Source organism: Heloderma suspectum, chromosome 5 (genome assembly GCF_057233095.1).
Source record: "Heloderma suspectum isolate Gila_16-S chromosome 5, 16-S_ref, whole genome shotgun sequence".
Classification (NCBI taxonomy): domain Eukaryota; kingdom Metazoa; phylum Chordata; class Lepidosauria; order Squamata; family Helodermatidae; genus Heloderma; species Heloderma suspectum.
This window is the reverse complement of record NC_139462.1, coordinates 164091961-164117235: the sequence shown is the minus strand read 5'-3', so window position 1 is coordinate 164117235 and position 25275 is coordinate 164091961. Positions and strand designations below refer to the sequence as shown.

At 42.6% G+C, this 25275-nt stretch overlaps 1 protein-coding gene across 12 annotated transcripts in view; it reads right to left on the bottom strand.

Annotated features, from left to right (window-relative positions):
* The window catches only part of CPNE4 (copine 4), a 272750-nt gene that overhangs the window by 101705 nt on the left and 145770 nt on the right, over positions 1–25275 (bottom strand). For 7 of the 12 annotated variants that reach the window (XM_084858175.1, XM_084858176.1, XM_084858171.1 and 4 more), the window contains 3 exons: positions 14513–14692; positions 6951–7022; positions 4482–4556 (listed from right to left, as the gene is read on the bottom strand). In XM_084858175.1, coding sequence (XP_084714301.1) covers positions 4482–4556; positions 6951–7022; positions 14513–14692 — 327 coding nt within the window. Of the gene's footprint in view, positions 1–4481; positions 4557–6950; positions 7023–14512; positions 14693–17713; positions 17839–18632; positions 18699–18959; positions 19083–19223; positions 19439–19636; positions 19996–25275 lie in introns of those variants that run through there. The other 5 variants (XM_084858178.1, XM_084858182.1, XM_084858181.1 and 2 more) reach the window with 5 other exon arrangements.

Genomic DNA, 25275 nt, shown 5'->3' with positions numbered 1-25275 from the left:
GGACCTTGGTCGGCAAGGTGATGTCTCTTCTTCTTACTATGCTGTCTAGGTTTGCCATAGCTTTCCTCCCATAGCTACAGTCACCGTCTGCGGTAATCTTGGATCCCAAGAAGATAAAATCTGTCACTGCTTCCATTTCTTTCCCTTCTATATGCCAGGAAGTGATGGGGCCAGATGCCATGATCTTCGTTTTTTTTATGTTGAGTTTCAAACCAGCTTTTGCACTCTCCACTTTCACCCTCCACAAGAGGCTCTTTAGATCCTCTTCGCTTTCTGCCATTAGGGTGGTATCGTCTGCGTATCTGAGGTTGTTGATAATTCTCCCAGCAATCTTAATTCCGACCTGTGATTCATCCAACCTAGCGTTTCTCATTATGTACTCTGCATATAAGTTAAATAAGCAGGGTGACAATATGCAGCCTTGTTGTACTCCTTTCCCAATTTTGAACCAATCGGTTGTTCCATGTCCGGTTCTTACTGTTGCTTCTTGGCCCTCGTACAGGTTTCTCAGGAGACAGGTAAGGTGGTCTGGTACTCCCATCACTTTAAGAATTTGCCAGAGTTTGTTGTGATCCACACAATCAAAGGCTTTAGCGTAGTCCATGAAGCAGAAATAGATGCTTTTCTGGAATTCTCTTGCTTTCTCCATGATCCAGTGAATGTTGGCGATTTGATCTCTAGTTCCTCTGCCTCTTCGAAACCCAGCTTGTACTTCCAGTAGTTCTCGGTTCACATACTGCTGAAGCCTAGCTTGTAGGATTTTGAGCATAACCTTGCTGGCATGTGAAATGAGTGCAACTGTACAGCAGTCTGAACACTCTTTGGCATTGCCCTCCTTTGGAATTGGAATGTAAACTGACCTTTTCCAGTCTTGTGGCCATTGTTGAGTGTTCCAAATTTGTTGGCATATAGAGTGCAGCACTTTAACAGCATCATCTTTTAGGATTTTAAATAGCTCAGCTGGAATACTGTCATTTCCGCTAGCTTTGTTGTTAGTAATGCTTCCTAAGGCCCACTTGACTTCACTCTCGAGGATGTCCGGCTCAAGTTCAGTGACCGCACTATCATGGCTATCAGGGACATTCAGATCTTTCCTGCATAGTTCTTCTGTGTATTCTTTCCACCTCTTCTTAATCTCATCTGCTTCTGTTAGGTCCCTGCCTTCTTTGTCCTTTATCATGCCCGTCTTTGCACAAAACGTTCCCTTGAGATCTCTGATTTTCTTGAAGAGATCTCTAGTCTTTCCCATTCTATTGTTTTCCTCGATTTCTTTGCATTGTTCATTTAAGAAGGCCTTCTTGTCTCTCCTTGCTATTCTCTGGAACTCTGCATTCAGTTGGATGTATCTTCCTCCTTCTCTCCCTTGCTTTTCGCTTCCCTTCTTTCTTCAGCTACTTGTAAAGCCTCATCAGACAGCCACTTGGCTTTCTTGCATTTCTTTTTCTTTGGGATGGATTGAGCTGCTGCCTCCTGAACAATGTTATGGACCTCCGTCCATAGTTCCTCAGGCACTCTGTCTATCAGGTCTAATCCCTTAAATCTATTCCTTACCTCCACTGTATATTCATAAGGGATATGATTTACGTCATACCTGAATGGATTAGTGGTTTTCCCTACGTTCTTCAATTTGAGCTGAAATTCTGCAACAAGAAGCTCATGATCTGAGCCACAGTCAGCTCCAGGTCTTGTTTTGACTGACTGTATAGAGCTTCTCCATCTTTGGCTGCAAACGACATGATCAATCTGATTTCAATATTGACCATCTGGTGATGTCCATGTGTAGAGTCGCCTCTTGTGCTGTTGGAAAAGAGTGTTTGCTATGATCAGTGTGTCCTCTTGGCAAAACTCTATTAGCTTTTGTCCTGCTTCATTTTGTACACCAAGGCCATGCTTGCCTGTAATCCTGGTGTTTTCTTGACTTCCTGCTTTAGCATTCCAATCCCCTATGATGAAAAGGACATATTTTTTTGGTGTTAGTTCTAGAAGGTGTTGTAGGTCTTCACAGAACTGATCAACCTCAGCTTCTTCGGCATCAGTGGTTAGGGCACATACTTGAATTACTGTGATGTTGAATGGTTTGCCTTGGATTCGTACTGAGATCATTCTGTCATTTTTGAGATCGTACCCCAGTACTGCTTTTCCCACCCTTTTGTTGACTATGTGTGCTACTCCATTTCTTCTAAGGGATTCTTGCCCACAGCAGTAGATATAATGGTCACCTGAATGAAATTCGCCCATGCTTGTCCATTTTAGTTCACTAATTCCCAAGATGTCGATGTTCAATCTTGCCATCTCATGTTTGACCACCTCCAGCTTACCTTGATTCATTGATCTGACATTCCAGGTTCCTAAACAATATTGTTCTTTACAGCATCGGATTTTCTTTTCACCACCAGACACATCCACAGCTGAGTGTCCTTTCGGCTTTGGCCCAGCCGCTTCACTCTTTCTGGCGCTACTTGGAAATTCCCTCTGCTCTTCCCCAGTAGTATATTGGACACCTTCCGACCTGAGAGGCTCATCTTCCGGCGTCATATCTTTTAGCCTTGTGATACGTTCCATGGGGTTTTCTTGGCAAGAATACTGGAGTGGGTTGCCATTTCCTTCTCCAGTGGACCACATTTTGTCAGGACTCTCTGCCATGACCTGTCCGTCTTGGGTGGCCCAGCATGGCATAGCTTATGGCTTCACTGAGTTACGCAAGCCCATGAAGGGCTTGAGTACTGCAGGCCAAACTTTCATCTACTTGAAAAGCTAAAGGCAGATCTACAAGATCTTATCATTACAGAGGGAATACTCTACATTAAATTAAATAAGTATTTCTTGGTTATTGTGCTTATATGATCTATTAGAATAACTGGATTGAAAAGGGCACTGGAGGACCTGATCAGTGTATATCAAATACAGTTTCCAACATTGTGTCACACTCTTAGCCCATCACCAGTATGACCAGAAAACAGATAAAGAGGCAGGGCTGTGGTGACAGAATCAGGTGTCTTTTCAAAGACACCTACTGGGGTCACTGGAATCACTCCAGGCATGGAGAGCGTTCAGCTCTCAAACCAGTGGTGCTTAGAGACATGGGTTTTCTAGAAAATTTTGAACTGGAAATTTTTCCAGATTTCCTCCTGGAAATAGCATCCACTGCCCTTACATTGTTTAAATTTAAGGAAAAAACCCTAAAGTAGTGAAAACGGTTGGCATGCTAATACATTTTAGTAAGCCAAAGAACCATGCATGATATGCCCATAATTATTTGTCTGTTTCAACACAGTTTAACTTTTTTCCGCTGAGGTTGTTGGGGCACCTTCAGTTTCATTGTCACTACTTATTACAGCCTTCCCCAACCTGGTGCCCTCCAGATGTGTTCGGCTACAACTCCCAGCATCCATGCTGGCTGGGACTTGCTGGGAGTTGTAGTCCAACTCATCTGGAGGGCACCAGGCTGGGAAAGACTGACCTATTAGTTCCATTTCACATAGATGTATTTCAATGACACATATGTATTCTCTCATATACTTGCTAGGGAAAACCACCTGAAATGTACTGATTACAATTTCAAAACTGCCAAGCTTGCCCAATATCGTATTTGAAATGTGCAGCTATTCATTTTACTAATGATCTTCAGAAATGGAAAATTTCTGCAGAAAAATAAAGCACTAGAAAGTTTACCAAACAATTTTTCGTGTTGGAAAAATTTCCACCCCACATCACTGGGGGTGTTCCCAAGCGTACTCCTCCTCTTTCTTCTACATAAGTAAATGGCTGCCACTCATTCCTATCTGCACCTGGAGACACTTTAACCTTTCACCCCCTGGCACTTGGTGGCTCAGCCCTCATCGGCAAAGATTCCAGGGGCAGGGGAAGCACGTAAGTGCAGTGCAACCCAGGAATCCTTGCAACACTCTCACCTCTCCTAATGACGAACATTTTGCTAGTACTGTGCAGCCATTAAAATTCACAGAAATGGCAAATAAAGATGTCTCTAGAATGAAGAACTTCTTCTCAGTGAGAGAGTTTTCAGTTGAATGGGCAAGAAGTTTTGCCAACTGCACACAAAAAACATCAAATTCCCTCATTGATGTCTGATATGTTTAGTTAGGAAAACTCCCAGAAAACAACATCAGCCCATGCTCAAAATTATTCCCAGGTGCTCCCAAATGTATATCTTAAGATGCCAACCTTGAATGTTATGTCTTTGATAGCTTGTAAAAAGCTGACTGATGTGATTGGTGGCATTTTAAATACACGAGGTCTCAGCATAATTAAATTGTCTTGGTCTTAATTACGTTCCATGGGGATTTTTTCTAATTACTATGCAACTTGAGGAAAGCCTCATTATGGGCCTTGATCTCAGTTCTCTGATATGTTTAATAACATCAGCACTCCAAAAATAGCTGCAGGAGGGGATGTCTTATGAAATCACATTGGTCTGCATTCTTATGTCTTTCGGTAAGGTGAACATTAAGCTGCTGGCTTACCTTGTCATCTAATTTCCGGGCACTGAAGGAAAGTTCAACGTAGTCGTCATTGCCAGATAATTCTTCAGCGATCACCTAGGTGAAAAGTCACATTCATGTTTAAATGGAGGGGAAAATGAAATCTGGAACAGCGCCACTTAATAATGTGCATGCATGGAGAGGCAAGAACTGTAAGTCTGGCCAGTTTGCAGAAATGTGGCAGCCCTAACGCTACGAATGAAGCGCAAATTACCAATATAATTTAAAGCAGGGATAAATCCCATTAAAGTTTCCTGGGAGTTTTAATGTTGCATTTAATGGCCATATGATAATATTATAATACTTGATTAGATAATTAGATTAGACCAAAGTAATGGGAAACTAAAGAAAACAACATAGTTCTCTTGGAAGCAAACTTTACCAGTAATTTGACCCAGGGGCACACAAGTCAGTGGTAGTTTACAGGTTTCAAAAGCTGTGAACTTAACACTAATAAATGAAGATTTCACTAAGAAGTGTTTAGGGCCAGACAGAAGACAGAATTTTTAAAAACAAAAATGTTGTTTCCTCTTTTGATTTTCTTTGATAAGGTTGTAGCAATTGTTTCATTAAATTGTTTCTATATGGACGAATGGTGCTTGTCTTGACTAAAGGCCATCTTGCTGGAGTGGTTAGCCACAGGCCAGAACATGAGAGCTTGAATCCAACCTAATTGCAATGGATTGCCTGCTACCAGGCTGCCTCATTGGAGCAGGGGTCCCCAACTGCTTTGGGCCAATAGGCACATTTGGAACTTTGAGAGTTTCAGGGTCGCCTTCACAAAATGGTCACCAAAAGGGGAGTTGCCCATTCATAAAATGGCTGCCATGGTGGGCATGGCCAGTCACAAAACACTCATTTCCAAGAAGGCAAAATTGTGAGACTAAAGGAGAACTTGCCCAAGAACCTAAGTACAAGACAGAGTTGTATTTTCCAAAATACACAGCCACTCTTTTGAACCCAAGTAAAGATGGCACTGGAGGGCAGCACTTTGCAGCATGCCAGTGCCCCAGTTAAAAAAAAAAAAATTAAAATTCTTAAGTAATAAAATAAAAATCAGGAGGGGTAGGGAGTGTGGTGGGAACCAAGAGAAATGACTGTGGGCATGTTGCTGCCCATGGGTAGGGCATTGGAGCCTCCAGCATTAGAGAATCACGACAACTGGGTTAGATCCAGACACAGTAATGCTTAGAGTAGACCCAGGCCCCATCTAAACGGTACCACTTTCACCCCACCCCACCCTGTTGCAACTGCGCAGCTTTTCAGCTTCGAAGTAGCTTCTGGTGGTATACACTTGTGGTTTACTGCACGCTTCTCTAACAGACTCCGCCTTGCCCTTTTCCTGCCATTATACTTCAATGAGCAGCTGTGCAGCCCTGTGAGTGTGGCGGTGTGACACTTCAGTGGCTGCTTTGTATTTTAGGGGCTCTGCAGTGTCTTTCTGTCCCTCATTAGGTAAAAAGTGAGTGTTTTGTGCTCCTTTATTTCCACGCCATCTGTTTGTCAGTTCCCCAGCCTGAGACTCTCATGATTGTTCGCACTCACAAGCGTGAGTGGTACATGCCCAGCCATTGCTCCAAAATGGTGGCCGGATCGATGTTCGTCCTCCCCCAAGACCTCCCCCCCGCCGGCCCTTGGGCACTGAGTCCAAAAGCAACCATTGCCATGATACGAAACTGCAAAAATGTGCAAAAGAGTGATTAAATAGATGAAAACGCTCCTCTGTGTCTCTGTAACTGCGCAACTGTGAAGGGACAGGGGGAGTGAAGGGGCGTCACAGAGCGATGCAAGCACTATGCACACCTACAACATGCCCACCACAAAACGTGAAGTCGGTTTGGGGAAGGGACAGGTGGCTCGCAACTGCGGGAAATCCTCAGCAAACCAAAAACATCACAGCAAAATGCCTCCTTGGAAATCCGCATTATCCAGGAGAAAACCACGGATGGCTGCAAAGTGGCGACTGCATCGTCTAATCGAAAGGACTTCAGCTCACACCCACCGCAGAGTAAAAGGCTCATGTAGATGGCCCCACAGTGATTAAGCCTGGATCTAACCCAATGACTACCTAAGTAAGGGCAGACACCTTTACTGCCTGACCTTGCGACTTCACATTGTAACAGATACCCTTTTATGTTAGGAATGGCAGAGAGGTTCACAATACTTAGTTTCTCATGGAAGTTATAGTAGGGTTTTTAAACACAGTTCAAAGGGTAAAGAAACAAAATGTTCTTGCTTAATATTTATGTTAACAAAAACTGTGTGTTGTTTTTAAAAAGATGGAATGGTTTTCTCCTATGTATTGTCAGTTTTGGGAAAAGAATGGGCCTGTGTCAGCAAATGTGAAGCACTTGTAATTAGGCATGGATGGACAAAATTAATGTTGCTGAGATTTAAATACTTCTTTTTCCTGAGGCAAAAGGGAAGGAACAGTATTTCAGACAGACCTACCGTTATGGAAGATTTTCCAGCCGTGTTGCCATGTTTCAACAAAGATTTTGAGAGTTTTCTCTGTGAAACAATCTGTATAAAATGGTAAGAGGGAACATTAGAAAACGACATTGTTTCTAGGTTTGTGATATGCCTTTTATCTAAGAAAACTAAAAAAAACGAGATAAACTCATTCCATGCCAGATGATATTACAATCTGTTTCAAAGATGAGGCATCACTGAGTGATCTCAAAATAGATCTTGCAGTGAAAGTTAGAAGAGTCCAAGTAACGAGGGTTGCAATTCTAAACACACTTACTAGGGAGGAAGCCCCATTCAATTCAATAGGGCTTGCTTCTGGGGGGAAAAATACATATAGGATTGTGCTGCACTTTGTCAAGCCAATTCCTTGGCAGCACATGCTTAACTTTCTAGGTGAAATGGATGTAATTTCTAAAAGAAGGTGAGCAATTGTTATTTAGAGCTGAACACTCTTCTCAGAACCTTTTGGTTTGAAAAGGTGGGAGGGGGCTCCTGATGGCAGGGCAAAAGATTTCATGGAACTGACCCCTACTCACTTTTTTGGCCACTACCTTCACATATTGCATGATCTGGAAACCAGTGACGATCACTGTCCTGGTTGCTGGTAGAGGACATCCTTCCCCACCCCCTCATAGGGCTCCAGGGGGAGGACAAGAAGCATTGTCCTTACTTAGATTTGTCATCATGTAGCATCATCATGAAGCCAACTCAGAGTAAGGGAAATGCTTCTTACCCTCATTCTGGAGCCTTGTAAGACAAACAAACTATCACCGGTGATCAAGAACGCAATTGTCACAGCTGATCAATTTGCCCCATATTTTGCCCCCTGTCCCCCAAATTGCTGAAATACCCTCTAAAATTCTCATCCTATGAACATAGTGGAGAAAGTTGGGAGAGGTTAGATTCCAGCTCAGAACTGTAAGTATATACCATTGAAATTAATGAGCCTTTGAAGTGATAAATTCTGGCTGGACCATGCCCTTAAGTAGGGATGTACAGATTTTGTTAAATCCATTTCTTCTGTGTTTTACAGATTGTCAGGTGTCTTTTGTTCCATCATCTGTTCATTGATGGAATCGGATCTTTTTTAGGGATGTACAAGAATTTTGTACCTTTTAGAACATGCACACTTGAACATTTGTGCAACCCTCCACGCAGCCCCCGCCCAGTATTTTTTTTTTTTTTTAAGTCTGCAAGTCCACAGAATCTGCACAAACTGGAAAAAAGCTGGTTGGTTGCAGAATCCACAATATGGATTCATAGAAATCTAAAGTCATTTGAATCCATTGCTGATTTTCTCTGACCACCCCATACCTTTGTTTTTAAAATCCATTTTGCTGCAACAGACTAATATTGATTCCCTTCCTGGAAGCTAAACTGTATGGGGCAGTTGTCACTGTTGCCCTACTATAAATGTGTCCAATTAATTTATTACTTTTAAAATATCACACCCAAGGAGCTCAAAGCAGTGTGCATGATCAATCCCCCGCTTTTATCCTCACAACAATCCTGTGAGGTAGGCTGGATTGAGAGAGTAGAAAGTAACCCAACGAGCTTCATAACTGAGGGGGATCTGAATACAGGTCAACCTAATATAAGTCCAACACTCTGTACCACCCTTCCCCAACCTAGTGCCCCCATATGTTATGGACTACAACTCCCAGCTTTCCTGACCATTGGCCACGCTGTCTGGAGGTGATGGGAGTTGAAACCCAAAACATATAGTTGGGGAGGCTGCTCTACATCTACCACAGGTTCTGCTTCTCTCTGTAACTATGTCCCTCCTACACAGTTTGAGCAAAGGAAATGACAGAGTTTAATTCCAGAGACCACTGCCAAGGGCTTAGCCCTGGAATGGGTTTCCAGCCACGGTGCTCAGCCCTGGGATGGATGTAATAAGCACAGGCAGAACGGGCAGAATGCTTTCCCCTTATGGAGCAGTCACAACAAGCACATACATCTGGGATTGAGGAGAAGGGTTTCCAGTCCCTCTCATGTGGGAAATCAATCAGTGAGAGATAATGTGTATGCTGTTTATTTATGTTTATTTTTATACAGGAAAATGTATATCCAGCTCTTCTGGTGTTTATGGACCACTCAGGACATTTAACAGTTAAAAAACCATAAAACGCATACAGCACAATAAAGTTCCCACAAACCTCACAATATAATAGGGGTGCACGAAAGTCACTTACCTGGTCTCGCAGCTTTTCGCAGTGGGGGGGAGGCGCTTTGCTGCTCTCCCCGCGAAGTTCAGGCCGGGGGGGAGGCTTCCCGCCTCGCCTGGCCGAAATTCAGGCCGGGGAGGAGGCGCCTCGCCCAGCCGCGAAATAAAAAGTAAAAAAAAAAAACCAACGCCCCCGTGATAGGCTACATGACGATTAACGTAGCCTATCACAGCTAGATCTGCAAAGTCAGCCGTGATAGGCTACGTAAATCGTCACGTAGCCTATCACGGGTGAATTTAAAAAAAAAAAAAGCGCGTACGCAAATGGCGGCCCCCATAGGGAGCCACCATTCGCGTTCCTTATTTGGTCGCTGTAGTCTATGTAAAGATTTACGTAGACTACGGCGAAAATAAGGGCAACGCAAATAGCGTTGCCCTTATTTTCGCAACCTTTACGCATTTTGGGGGAATGTGCGTATTTTTGCACGTGTGAATTTGTGCAAATACACATACACATACACAGGAATGGTAAAAAAAAATCCAATTCCGTTAATGGGTGGACGACAGAATAGAAGGCACCTGACAATCCATGAAACACAGACGGAATGGATTTTGCAGAATCTGTACATCCCTACAGGTGCAGAAGATAAAACGGAAACATTTGATTAAAACAAACACACATCTTTATCTCTCTGGCAAAACAAATGCCTACCTGAACAGAAAGGTTTCTGCCATACTGTGAAACAATGCAAGGAAGGGGGCCAACTAAGCCTCTCAGGGCAAATAATTGCCCAATTTAGGAGTGGCCACAGAGAAGGCCCTGAAATTATACACATTTCAATTATGCTACTCTTGTTGTCTCTCGCAGGCATCAAATCGAACACATAGTGAGTACTGCTACTCTCTGAATCTGAAGCCTGTCTGCAACAGGGCTGAAAGATCTTGGCACCCTGTCATTCTGCAAGCTGTTGCACTTATCTGTCATATGCTCACTTAACTTGCTAGGAGAAAATTTGACTGGCGCCTATTTTCTTCTCTGGTAGCTGTGTAATAAATCAAAATGTGCCACAGCTCTACAGCAGAAGAAAGAAAACCCTGAAAAAGGAAGCTTGGAAAGCAAAGGTTCATGATCTAGTTCAAGAGAAGCAAATGTCAAATGCAAGGAAAAAAATGAAAGGGTCACACTTGCTTTAAAATAAACGGCCCAGGGTTTCTTTTTACAACCTGTTGTGTACCTGACAAATCTATCAGTTTGGAGGAAAACTATTACTATTTGGGGGGGGGGGGCATATACTACTTAAAAAAGCAGAGCATCCACTTACAAAAATGCAAAACTTCAATTTGTATATCTGTATCAGCTGTAGATTCTACACCTGCATATTAACTGTGTTCCTCATTTTCAGGAATTATCTTATGCATTATTTCATATTTTGACAGTAACTTCTCCTTCCTGCAGTGTACGTTGGCATAAGGAAAGTTTATAGTAGCCTTCCCCAACCTGGTGTCCTCCAGATGTGTTGGACTACAACTCTCATCATCCCTAGTGCTGGCTGGAGATAGTAGGTGTTAGAGTTCAACACATCTGGAGGATGCCAGGCTGGGGAAGGCTGGTTTAAGGCACATAAGTCCTCCAACTCCCAGCATTCCCCAGCCAGCATGGCTGGCTGAAGAATGCTGGGAGTTCTAGGACTTTTTTTCTGTCTAAACATGCATAGGATTGCACCCTTAGAGGCTAAGTACTTCCCTTTCTTCCAGGAAGATCAGGACAATGTATATGATTCTCTCTCCATCCCCCAATTTTTATCCTCACACAACCTTGTGAGGACATTATGCTGAGAGATATTGGCTGGCTCATCCTTGTGGCTGATTGGGATCGTGAACCCTGGTCCAAGGGGTCAGCACAATGCTCACTACACCACACTTCCTCATGCCTTACATCGAGGGCTGTTGTGGCATAGTAGAGATAGTGTTACCAGGCACAGTGTCAAGGGCAGGCATGCCAAGGGCCCACACTGCAGGAGAGGTCCACTGACAAAAGACCCCTGGAGTTTCTGCTCCCCTTCACCCTTGCAAATTGCTTGTTCACCTGCCTGTCGCTCTGGCCCAGACAACAGTGGTGGCGAGGAGGAGGAGGAGTAGATGCCCCTGCCTATTTATTCACTGGCTCCCTGCCTGTCAAGCAAGCAAGTGGTATCAATGATGAGAAAGAGGATGAGGAACAATAGCAGCTGGCAACAATGGTGGTGAGAAGTTAGGTTCACTGAGGGAGGGGGGCCATTAAGGGGCCCTTCCCTTGCCCAAGGGTCCTCAAAAATCTGGAGTTGGCACTGAGTGTTACACTGGAGACTGCTGATTTCAAATCTCTACTCAGTCATGAAGCTCATTTTGTGACCTTCTAACCTACCTCACAAGGCTGGTGCAAAGATAAAATTTGGTGGAGAATATGTCAGCCATCCTGAACTCCTTTGAGGTGGTATACAAATGTAATAAATAATACAATAAAATAGTCACAATGTGGGATTGCTTAAAAACCTTCCAATAAAAAGCACTAAAAGATTTCTAATTGAGCTTAGAACATTGATCTCTCTACTCACGCAGCAGCTATATTTTCTTAAATAGAGTGACTGGATTATTTTGATGATTCTAGCACAGCTCTCTCAGCGATTAATGTAATTTTGCCACAGCAAACACCTTTCATCCAGAAATACTGCTTTTGTGTTCTGCCAGCCAAAAGCTGTCAAACAAATGGGGAGTAAAATAGATCCATTTGGGAGTTAAATGCCTTCAGAATTGCCTTCAAGAGTAATTAATAATTAGAGAATGCAGGGCATCATTTGTATAATAGAGAGGAAATCAATTTTTACTGGCATTAAACTGCCCTTTGAATATGCATGCTAAGATGTGCCTCTTAACTAGTCACCTTTCGGAAACTGCCATCAATTATAAATCATGTTTATTGCTTATTTATGGCTGTAAAAATCCCCTACCAAGAAAGATCATAAAGACTGCTGGCTTCCATGCAAGCAAGTTGCAACCAAGCAGAACACACAGACATTAGAAGCAACTGAGATGTTTAGTATACGGACCCTCAAATATCAGCAGTTCTGGGGTGAGAGATCATGGCGGAACTCCAAGGTAGCTGAATGGGCGGATTTATCAAAAGCCACCTGGTTGTCAGAATATATATGTTTGACACCTTTGCCTGCAGGTCACAGGAGAATACTGGTCTTCAGCAGGTTGAACTGCACCTGTCATTTGCTTCAAATATGGTTCTCTGATGATCCTCACAAAGATAAGGAAAAGTTGCCGAGGCCATCTTTAACACACACAAAAGAAACCTGAAAAGTTCTTAAAACCCAGCCTTCCTCAACCTGGTGCCCTCCAGATCTGTTGGACTGCAACTCCTATCATCCCCAGCCAGCATGCCTAATGGTCAAGGATTATGGGAGCTCCAATCCAGAACATCTGGGGGGCACCAGGTTGGGGAAGGCTACTATAACCACTCAAGATGTCAGGAGTGGTTAAATTCTGTGTGCAGCTCCACCATGTTATGAGTTATCAGAACTACAGCCTGGGGCTGTTGTGGAAATGCAGAAGACTACTGTATTTTAAGGAGTTAGAGGTGGACCGGTTCTCTTGGCCATGTCTGGAGTGCCCTTTCAGCCTATTAATGGAGTTGGATGCCTTTTCGTTAGTTCCCAGAGAACCAACAGTGGATGCTGCATTCAACAGAACTTTGATAAACTTCTGGCAGGACCTCAAGGCAAAATTACTTGATGATTAGAGTGAATGAGAATGCTGAGCTGGCAGTCTAGCCATTATTAGGGCCAGTGTTTCCCCTCTGCAGGATGGATAAAGTAAGTCATGGGACCATGTCCAGAATGGAAGGGATCAGTATAGGATTCCTTGGGACCTGCCCAAGGCAGAACCTCCCTACAGTACAAGTCAACAGATGCTACAGGCCAGGTCATTGGAGCTGTTTGTTACTGCTCTGATCTGATTTGTGGATGTTAAGGTAAGGGTACGGGTTCCCAGTGCTGACGGAATATATGCTTTATACTTTGAATGTATTGCCTTGCTTTTTCTTGCTTGATTAGCCTATTTTAGCTAAATAAATGTCTTTCCTTCACCCACTGATGTGTTCATTGCCTCTGAATATCCAAAAAGAACCATTTCCTATTGACAGAACAATTGGTGAAACAGGGGCATCTTCCTAACAGTGATATATCCTCAGACTCTGTACTGGCTGGCTCCAGCCAGCCAGGCTAGCCACAGGGCCCTCCTAGGCAGGAAGGGTTATAAAACACTTCCTGTTGTTTGGATGGGGTCCTTGCCTGGAGGACAATGGTCTTCCAGGCTCTGGCATGTTTCTGTGGGTCTCCACCTCTGGCTCACCTCCGACAGCTGCCTTTGGCAGCCTTGACACAACATCAGGGACCAAGCAGATGACTCTTCTTCCCATCGAGCTGTTTCCCGGTCCCCAATCCAGAGATTGGGGGCAGGGAGGTGGGCTGCTTTTTATCACAGCCAGCAGCGGTTTTCCCATATTCCAAGTGCTTTTGTACCTGTACATAGTGCCTTTCCATTTATGTATGTATGTATGGTTCCATTCTGGAGAATGCTTCCAGTGAGCTTCTTCTAGTTCCCAACTGACCACCTCGTATTATTGCTGCACTGTTTTTCGTGTCGTTGTTTTTTTAAATTGGATACATTTGGGGACAAAAGTGAGAAATATCCCCTGAAAGAATACAATTTTCCCCCATTTTTGTTGTGGCTGTTTGTAGTTAGTTTCCCTTCCTTCTACTTTAGGTACCTTTTTTTTGTTTATACACATTGGGTAAAATCCAACATAAGTCCTACTTAAAGTAAACCCATTGAAAAGAATGGGACTTCCATTAGTCATGACTAATTTAAGGCCCATTCATTTCAATTGGTCTCATTTAAGTAGGATTCATGTTGGATTGCACCCATTAATTGTGATCCCAGCCAGCCAATCAGGAACAACATGACTGTGGTGATGTCAAAGTACCACGTGGCCAGTCAGATTCAGCTATGTGATGTGAGGACAAATGAACAGAATTGCTTGACTTCATGAAGGATCAAACTAGATGTGACATCAAAAGTACCATGTTCAGATCTGCATTTTTTTTTAACAGTGCGAGATACCATTTTTTTTTAGAGTGGAAGCTACATACAAAAACTATGCACCACATAGTTGTGGGAAAAGGCCCTTCAAAAACACAATCCACCATATTCAAACCTTCATCTCACTCAGGTATCACATGTAGAGAGCACAATTAACTACGTTTTTTTCTAGTGTGATACCCAAGTAAACAATTGCAGAAAGAGAGCCCAAGAAGGCTGAGATTCCAACCTGTCCGAGAGTGCATTCCATGCCACCAAGAAAGTCTGCTTCTTTCAGCCCATTGTGATTGCTGCTGATGTCATGGACTTCAAATCGTAGCCGCTGAACTTCTTCAAAATAAAAGTCCACTGTGAAAAGCTTTGAGAAGATGGGATTTATGCAAGTTCGAATCACTTCCGTCCTGTCAACCTGTCAATCAAGAGATACTTTATGTCAAGGTTTTTCGTTCAACTGGAAGAAAAATGAAATTTAAAACACTCGCTCCAAGCAGAATAAGGGAATGAAACAGCTATTTAATGTAACTACTTTAAAAACAAAACATTTTCTTTAAAAACATATAAAAAACAACAACAAACTACCAGGATGAGAATGACTTTTTGTGACACACACACTCCTTGAAATGGGTTTGTGGTAGGTTTAAATATTGATATAGAATCATAGTGTTGGAAGGGGCCTACAAGACCATCGAGTCCAACCCCCTGCTGAATGCAAGAAGCCTGACTCCCAGGCAGTTCCATCCAAGTACAGAACTCCTTCATTCATAGACATAAAATAAGATAAGCGCATACAATGTTATTATATGAACATTTGGGAGGCTTAAAATATGCCAGATTGAGTGTTGATTCCCACATGCACGTGCATCACTTGATATACCACTTGGAGATGAACGTGTGAACTGCTTCCAGTGAAAGGAATTATGCTACAAATCTAGAAAAAGTTAGTCATAACTAAGTTCCATCAAAAGCAATGGCAAATGGCTCAGTTGCAACCAAATCGAGACCCACTGATTTCTAAAGGGACTCAGGGTAGAACTCATAGCGATGAAGAACATGGGCCTTCCAACAAAAATGGCTACCACATTTCGAGTGACCTCTCTCCTGTAACATGTAGTAATAGGAATATGATGTCACAAGTGGTGCAATGCATAATGTGAACTTGTATCCATTGTTACAAATTATGGAACAGAGAAGGGGAAATCCAAAATGGAACTGCTATAAGTTCCAAGTTCTTCATTAATGTCTAACTTCTGCCCTTTGTCATGACTATGCCCATTGAGGAAGGAAGATCAGAGAGCCAAAAGGACACTGTGGCTCTCAGTGAATGCTTCACATCTGCAAAGGCTGTGGAGGTGGAGAAATCAAATCATCACAACTCTCCATGGTCTGAGGTCTCTCAAAAGGCACCTCTCAAACATAAAGTCAAGGGCAGAAGCTTTCTGCAAGCTTTAGATTTTGACTGAAGAAAAGCTGTAGTAAGATACAACAGAAAAAATGGTATTAATAGACTCTAGAATTTGGTGACCAACAGCACAATTTTACATGTGTACTCATAAGTATGTCCCACTGTATTAAGTGGGGCTTACTTCCTAGTATGCTTGTCTAGGATTGCGGCCTGAACCTGTCCCACATAAAGCATCTTTTTACTCTATTGAACGTATAAACATTTCTTGCCCGTTCCTTAATATTGATTACATCCAGGAAGCCTAAGAAAGAAAACCTTGCATCTGGCAGGGGAGAACAGTGTTATTTTTAGGACAAATGGAAATTAACAAGATGGAACTTTCCAGGCAGCAATAACTTATATGAGATTCTGATACAAGCGCAAAGCAATTTACACTTCACTTGGTAGCTCATGAGTAAGTTTTTATTAAGTGTGCTTTCACACCATTTCATCTCCATACAACAAATGAAAAGCCATCAAAAAAGGTCACCATGCTTTATAGTCATTGTTTTCACATTAACTGATGTTTGAAAATAATGACAAGCAGAGTTAACTCTTTTCCAGTATGGCACTTGACCATGAATAGAAAGCAAGCATTAGCCCAATTATTCCGAAAGGCTATCTTGCTCCTTGGACGAGTTCTTCGGGTAATTGAAGTTTAATGTTAAGCTCCCATATGGACATTCATCACCTGATGATTTGCATGTATGAAACCACCAATACAGATCAAAGCCAACAGACAGAGCTATCACATCACCTCAGACACAATGGGTGAAATGCAACAGTGTCCATCTGCCAGCAGAACAGACACAGATGACAGAAAATATTCTCCATCCCTGCAGCTCCCCTGGACTTCAAACTCTGGTTCAGAGGGTTGTGGCATCCTCCAGAGCGGATTGGGGGGAGGGGGAGTGCATAGGGGGTGCAGGGGGAAGAGGAGGGAGGGGAAGTCCTGTAGCACAAAAGGAAATCAACCCATGCAACATTGGGTATCACCCAATTATTTTCAATAAAGACAGTTCACACATTCATCCAAGAACTGATTGGCAAATCATCAAGTGATGAAATAGTGAGGAATGCAGAGATACGTGTGAATCCATCTGGGGCCAACTAATCTTGAAGTTCCCCTCTGTCCTCAGCATTTCATTTCTCTGTAGCGTGTTCATCTACAGCTCCAACATACAAGTGACTCAACCAAGACTCAAGAAATTGCCAATAATGTAGTAAGAGCACTGTGCTATCTTCTTCCAACACTTCCCCTGCCCACCAACCTAGCACTATCACCTGTTTGTCTACTGGACCTTCCTGCTGCCTACCCATGACTGGCAGGGGTTGGTGGGAGTTGTAGTCCAACACCTCTGGAGGGCACCAGGTTGGGGAAGACTTGTGTATATCAAATGACTAGGGATGGCTGAATCTGTCAATTTTGGTTTTCCTTCATTTCTCATTTTCCCAATTAAGTTTGGTTCACCCAGAACTTTGCAAATTTTGTTTGGTTAAATTTGGCATGAACATTTGCATGCATTTTTGTGCATATTTCTATGAATACATGCATTTTTATATGCAATTATGCCTAATATACACATTTTTGCAAGTGATTTTAATAATAGAATGCATTTCTGAATGTTATTTTCACCAATATATGCATTTCTGGGTGCGCTTCCCCTAATATATGAATTTTAGTACACAGTTTTTGATTGGAGAACACTATTGCAAAATTTGGGGAAGTGCGAGTTTCAAAGGATAACTGCGTTTCAGTTTGCATATTCCAGTTCAGTCATTTATTTGCAAGCCAAAGGCCAATATACTTTGCATATTGGTTCAGAAGTGCGAATTAGGGAAGTTTGCATTACAGTGCAAACCAAAATAATTTCTTTCCCATCCATACAAATAACCGTGCATAATTTCTAGAATTATCTCCTTCCCATACACACAGAGATTAATTCCACACTGCAGTCTGTCTGATCGCTTCTTTTCTGCTGAAAATACCTTAACTTTCTCTGAGCTGCTGCTTGAACATGATCATTACAAGTGGTCTCGAGAAAAGGGCTTTTCAAGTATATTCAAATGCACTGCTTCAGAGCAGTCCAGAATTCCAGAGACTGATCCAGTTCCTGCAAGAAATGTGACTCTCCATTAAAAAGCAAAAGGTAGCCATCTTGTCCATAAACAAACTTCCAAAATCTGTATCAGCGTAATACTTTTTATTAGGCCAAAAAATTGCAAGCTTTTGAGATCTCCAGACCTCTACTTCAGGCAAGATGTTACAAAAAGCAGGCTGGGGGGTGGGTGGAGGGAAATGGGAAGGGGGAAAAAAATCCAAACTGGCTTATTGTTGGTCATGGTGTCTCTATGATCTCAATCTTGAGATGGAAAGGAGGAGGAAGGGTGTGAGACATTCAAATAAGACGCTAGCTGGTAATATGATGGTTTCAGGTTTCACCTGCAGTTGCTGGAGCTGTCCCTAGGACTACTGGGAGGAAGAAAGGAATGTTTTTGATTCTCCATTTTTTAAAATAAAAAATCCTGTTGTTTGCTCAGAAATGTCTCCATCTTGGGAGAGGAACACAGGCTCCTTTGGCATTGGAAACAATGAGAAAAGAGACAGTCTTTATATTAAGAAAACTGGAGAAATTTTATATTAAAGAAACTGGACAAAATTTTGAGATCATTCATTTCTATTGAGAAGGATAGGTATGAAAAGGAATACATTAGAAATTGGAGTTCTATGCTTCACACTTCCCCCTCCCATCATTCAATTAATGTACTTCTCTCCTTTTAATGTTAATAATTAGTGCTGTGCCAAAAATCTCTCCCACATTTTTTTTTACCAAATTGCTTTCAGAAAAAAGAATCAATGGTGAAAAATTTCAAAGAAATTCTCATGGGTTGGTTTTCTTGTGCTTACCTTCCTTAGGAGGTGGCCAAGGAGTGCGCATAAGTGTCTTGTTTTTCATTCTACAATCATCTCTCTAGCAGCCTGTAGCCTCCTTGGCTTTCCACACTTCAATTAAAGCCCAGGGGAAGACATCATGAGGTAATTGCTCCCATACGGCACTTTCAGATCATGAATTGCAGGCAGCCTGGGAGGCTTCAGAGCAATGGAGAGATGTATAACAGAAAGAACACACACACACACAGAACACCCTCAGCCACCTAACAGTGATTAGCCATGCACAAAAAAACCACAAAAAGGAATGTTAACTCCCTGAGAATGAGAAAGAACAATGGGCACCTCTTTCATGGGGGAAGAAAACATTAAAGACATCAGAGTACAAATTCCGGCACAACACTAACTCCACTTCTTCCTTGGAGCTTGACACAAGACTGCCCCCCGTCACATCTACATTGTGTGGGTACAAAATGGGGCTCAGCCTACAAACACAATTGACACTGTTGTGTTGCAGTGGCAACACAGACTCCCCCCCCCCAAAAAAAAATAACTCTTAGGAAATAAGGGAGAAGCTGTGCTAGAACCCCTGCCAATGGTGAGTCCTACCTGTGAGAAACTATGGAGAATTTCTCCTCCCCTGGAAATTGTCCCCACAATTTCTCTCCCCACAAGACGGGTGGAGAATTTTGAGAGATCATTTGAGTACAGCTCTACTAATAATATACCCATGTCCTTCACTCAATAGCCATTTCTACTGACTGACTAATATGTTTATCAGCATGGCAGATTACCTCCATTTTCTTCACAGATTGCTGAGGCCTGAACTGGGGCCTGATACATGCAAAGAACATACTCTCCTCTAAAAGTTACAGCCCACTTATTTACACTCTTTCATTTTTACCATCTCTTGAATGTTGATGGCTAGGAGCTAACAAGCTTGCTGTAAATATTTGGGGCACCTTGAAAATTCTTCTGTGTGAGCACTATTGAAATAAAAATAAAATCATTTTGATGCTTACCTGACAGCAGTGGCTGTGAGCTCAGTAATGCTGGGCAGCTGAGTCTCGGTATAGTTTAAATTTCTTACAGTACCCCCAGATTGATGCTAGATAAGAAATATTGTGGGAAATTAAAATGGTGGCTCGATCCAGATGCCTGGTGCTGCAGGGCCAGCATTTTTTAAGACCCCCACCACCCAGGGCAGGTATCAAGAGTGGGCCCTTATCATTTGCCTTCAGATGCCAGGTGTTACCACTGTAGTGGTGATTGGGAGTGAGTTGGCTACCCAGACTTCTGGAAAACACCTGGAAAAAGTATCTGTGGAGTACTCCAGAATGTCTTCCAGAAGGTTCTAGATCATTCTTGCTCTCTGCTTCCTGGTAATAGTGCAACACTCAAATCACAGCACATAGATCGCACTGTTTCAGATTCATGTGTCCCCAGACATACAAGAAGATGTATACTGCATATATGGAAGACCAATTTTCGGGAGTTGTGTTCCACAAGTGTTTAATTATGTTAGAGTTTCTATTGTGCTCAAGCAAGCAACTGCGACAGAATCAAAGTATTGCCATCACAGTCCCAGGTCTCTGGAGATAAAGAGTTTTCATTTTCACTTAATATAGTGATGTTATTATGATCATGATCTTTAGATATTGGTGTGTTAAAAGTGGGGAAACCTCATTACATTGTTCATGTAATTTGCAGTTCAATGAATTACCTATAAATAGCAATCCAGTAAGGCATTTAACGCTGCTAAAGATCTCCAAATGTATACACTTGGGTAACCAAAGCATTACTAATACTCATTCGCGGGGATGGGTTTATGAATCATGTCAATTGATAGAGATCCAATACGGCTGTTGGTTTAAGAAATCTATCTGCTAATGACATGCTCGTAATGAAAGCTTTATTAATTCACTTTCAATGGTATAATCTAAGTGGTAAATTAATTATGTCACTGAGGCATTAAAAATGATAGAGGAGTATTATGTAACGTATGAAGCAATGGACCACGATTCCCTTCAACTTTCTCTGCAGGAAATGAAAGCATTAAGATGAAGCCCATAGTTTGGCATGAAGAACATCCCATTGGTTTAGATCTTGAAATGACGTCCTGCTGTCAATTCTGCATATTATTCTGTATCTAAGGTTCTACCTTAGATACAGAATGACCCCACCACCACCATTATCATCCAGCTTTGGAGGAGGACACAGAAATGTGACATTTGTCCAGCTTGTCAACCACCACCAATACTGGTGGAAACATGGATGCCAGCCAGAGTTGAGCACTGCTTATATTCACCTTACTCTAGGCTAGGAGTGGGCAAAATCTGGTGCCCAGGGGCCAATTCCCTCCTGGAACCCACTGGGTGCTGCCCCCCACCCCTGCCCCCCACCCCTGCCCCCCACCACTGAATTTGCTTCTGAAATTCAGCCGCACAATGGCACTTCAGCACTGATTTCCTTGGCGCCAAATTTTGGCTGCAAACCATAGCTTGTTTTCCCTTAAAACAAACAGGCATTTTTGTCACTTGAGGCTCAAGTAGCCTCAGTGGCACAGAGTGCCTTCTGCCAACTTCAGTTAGTGGCCCAGCTATGTCCCTATCTGGACAGGAATAAGCTGGCTTCAGTTGTGTATGCTCTGGTAAGCTCTAAGTTAGATTACTGCAATGCGCTCTACATGGGGCTGCCTTTGAAGACAGTTCAGAAGCTGTAGCTTGTGCAAAATGTGACAGCCAGATCCATAATGGGGACCAGAAAATCTGAACATATATGACCGATTCTGTCCTGCTTGCACTGGCTGCCTATATGCTTCCAAGCCAAATTCAAAGTGCTGGTTTTGATGTATAAAGACTTACATGACTTGGGACCACGGTACCTGATGGAATGCCTCTCCCAGCATGAACCAACCCGTATACTACACTCTGCATCTAAGGCCCTCCTCTGGGAGCCTCCCCTGAGGGAGGGTAGCAACAAGGGAGAAGCCTCGTCCTTGGTAGCCCCCCATTTATGGAATAAGCTCCTTGACAAGGTTCACCTGGCACCAACATTGTCATCTTTTCAGCACCTCGTTAAAACTACCCTCTTCTCTCAGGCATTTGACATATAAAGAATCTCTTTGATTGTCTCTGGCTGATTGTTTTGGATATAAATTGTTGTTGTTGTGTGCTATTCGTTCTATTTCTTTACGGGAATGGTTTAATATTTTATATAATGTATTTTAATGTATTTTTAATTTTTGTGAACTGCCCAGAGAGCTTTGGTAATGGGGCGGTATAGAAATATAATAAATGAAATTAAAAGGGCAATTGGCCTTTTTTGGTTGATGTGCTGCTGAATTTCTATGGCAAATTCATGAGTGGAAGCAGTGGGGGGGGGTCCAAGAAAGGATGGGGGGGTCGCATATGGCCTGTGGGCCATGTGTTGTCCTCCCCTTTTCTAGGGCCTATGCCCAGTACCTTTGTTACGCCCACGTGTCCTTATCCCATTCATTGGGTTCAGTTAGTGCCAAACTACACATTCTGCTAATTGTAGCTGATACTGTACTCTAGTATAACTGCACATGGTCCCAATTTAGACTGGGACCCGCATGCTCTGGAAGTGAAGAATTAAACCCCTCCCTCAACCCATTTTACTGAAATTCCACCCCCACCCCTGGGGAAGTAGGGGAGTATAAACAAAGAAGGGGAAAACCTCCATTTATTTTTGGTCCTTAGATACACAGGATTTGCTGCCAATCAAAGAGTTTCTGTTTAATGAACCAGAGAAGCAGTGCAAGGATGGTAAAGGTGGTGGGAACATGGTTTTCATCTCTAGTTATCAAGTACCTAATTTGTTTGAAGAAGTGAATGATTAGCAAACAGAAATACATATAGTTTCTCAAGAAGACGAGGAGAAAAAAGGAAACTTGAAAGGTCAGTTAGTTCTTGCCTATGACAGAACTTCAGCATTTGCCATCAATTGTCTGAGAAATTACCATTTTCTTCCTATAATATGATAAAAGTATTGTATGGATTCCATAAAGTAGGCATTAAGTTCCCATAATAACAAGCCGATTAGCTCCGTCTCGAATTTTTCTTCATTTTCCATAATATCATATAGTGCTTCATACTTAAGATGTGGGATAACCTGAATATGCACATGCCATCATTTAATAAGGGCTAGCGGGTGGGGTACAATTCAAGGGAAACTCAAGGTGTTAGATATTCCAAGTCCACGTGGATGAATGGCAGTTGGACATTGGGCTGGGCTGCTGACAGCCATTTGACACCTTCGAAAAACCCCTCAACTCAATGCAATCTAGAGGTATTTTGAAGTAAAGAAGGTTCTATACTTGAAGAGAAAACTCCTTAATAGCTCCGGTCAAACACTCAGCCTTTAATATCCGGAGAACTGGCAGCTGCCTTAAGAAAACCAAACCATCAAAGGAAGAGCTGAAGGTTTAGGCACTAGTGTGCATGAAAATCTATTTGAAAATCTATTTGGCAAAAGCTAATCTCAAACAAGCATTTTCAATAAGTGAAACTTCCACTGAAAATTAACAGTGCAATCCTGAGAATTAAGCGTAAGCCCCGCTGTGTTCAATGAGGCCTACTCGCAGGTAAATGTGCAGGGGTGTGCTCCCTAAAGGTATTTTATTAATCAAGGGCCACCTAACACTACATTACATCTTACCAGGTCTTAAGAATTCTGCTATATACTATATATATGACTATACAAATTAGAGGTACAATGTAGGGGCTAAGAGTGTAAAGCTGGAAAGTGCGTGGTTCCAAATATGAGCCATGAACCTACCAGGTGGCCTTGGGAGACCCATTATCCCTCAGAATCCGCCTCATTTTGTTCACGTATTCATTAAAATTTCTGTCCCACCCTTATCTGCAATAAGGGAAGAACAATAGCAGATTATTCAGAGAATGCCCATGAAGTGCCATGTTAAATTTTAAGAAGTATTATATAAATATACATATATATATATATATATATATATGTGTGTGTGTGTGTGTGTGTGTGTGTGTGTGTGTGTAAACATAACATATGGTTAGAGACACATCACTAGATGCTGTGGTTTTGTTGCTGTGGCTGCCCTCACCTTGCATCTTTATGGCTATGGCTCAAATCCCACCTTCCTCCATGTTGGGAGCCAGCAGGGCCTTGCCCTTTTAGAGGAGGGACCATATGTACAAAACAACAACACATATTGCAGGGGACTGCAAGAATCCATCGGAGTCCAGGAGTAAATTTCACCCTTGTGCAGGGGTGGGCAACATGGAGCCCACAGGCACCAATATGCCCCCAGACACTTCTTGCCAAGGTGCCTCCAGCTGCTTCCATCTTTATTTCCCATGAATGCCTCTGGGCTACGTTATGGGGCTCAGAGACATTCTTAGGAAAAGAAGATGAGAAAGAGAGAGAGAGAGAGATTGGATGGATGGATGGATGGATGGATGTGTGCGAGAAAGAGAGAGCTAGCATCTATGGGTGGTGATCCACAGTGAGAGAGGAAAAGAAATGGGGGTGGGTGGGGAGTGAGTTGTCTGGCAGAGGAGCAGGAGAGAGAAAAAGAGTTTCCCTTCCTTAAATAGGTTTCTGTTGGTGCTGAAAACTGTGGATTCAAATGAGTCATTTACTGTGTTAGGATGCAGACCCCCACCTCTGCTTTGTACATATTCATTTGGGGAGGTTACTTCACCTTTGTGACTATCTACACCTCCCATGGCAGACATTTTGTGGTGGTACTCACAACAATTTGCTAAATGTGCCCACAGGCCTAAACGATTGCCTATTCCTGTGCTAGGGGGTTAATTCTTTTGTATGTTGGCTTTATATTAACACAGGAGTTAACTCACTCATAATGCAAATTGGCCACACTGACTTCTTGTTTTCTTTTGGAGGGAAAACCCCCAATAAGGCTATTGGGGCATGTTGGACCCCTTCCATTATTTTCTTGACCCCTAGGCATTTGTTGTTATTGTTTCTGTTCTGCTTTCTCTTCTAGTAATGTTATGGGGTCCAATATCTTTATTTACAGCTAGGACTTCTGTTGGGCCCAAATAATAGACTGATATTGTAAAAAAAAAATGGGGGAGGGGGAGGGTTAAAATAGGTTTGGGACCCATCCACTGTAGCATGAAAACATTTTTTTTTAACCCTTCCCCCTCACAAGCTTCTATTCATTTGGAAAACACAGGGTGCTTCCAGATGGACAAGTGCTAGTGCAGTTATTTAGTACAGCTAACATCTATCTATCTATCTATCTATCTATCTATCTATCTATCTATCTATCTATCATCTATCATCTATCTATTTTATTTATTCAAATATACAAATACACATGCATGCCACCACCACCAGCAGCAGCAGCAGCAGCAGCAGCAGCTAATGATTTTTAAGGACCAAATCTAGCATGGAATAAATATGTCTTCAGGTCTTTTTAAACAGCCAGCGGTGATGAGCCCATAGTATTGCCCTGGAGAGAGAGAGTTTCAAAAGTGTGAGGCCACCACTGAGCAAACCCGTAACCACCAGTGTAATGGCTCTTGCTGGTGGGCCACAGAATAGGGCCTGTGACGATGATCTTAATGCTTGGGCAGGCTCATACTGGTGTAGATGGTCAGATAATGTGGTCCCAAACCATTTAGGGGTTTAGATATTG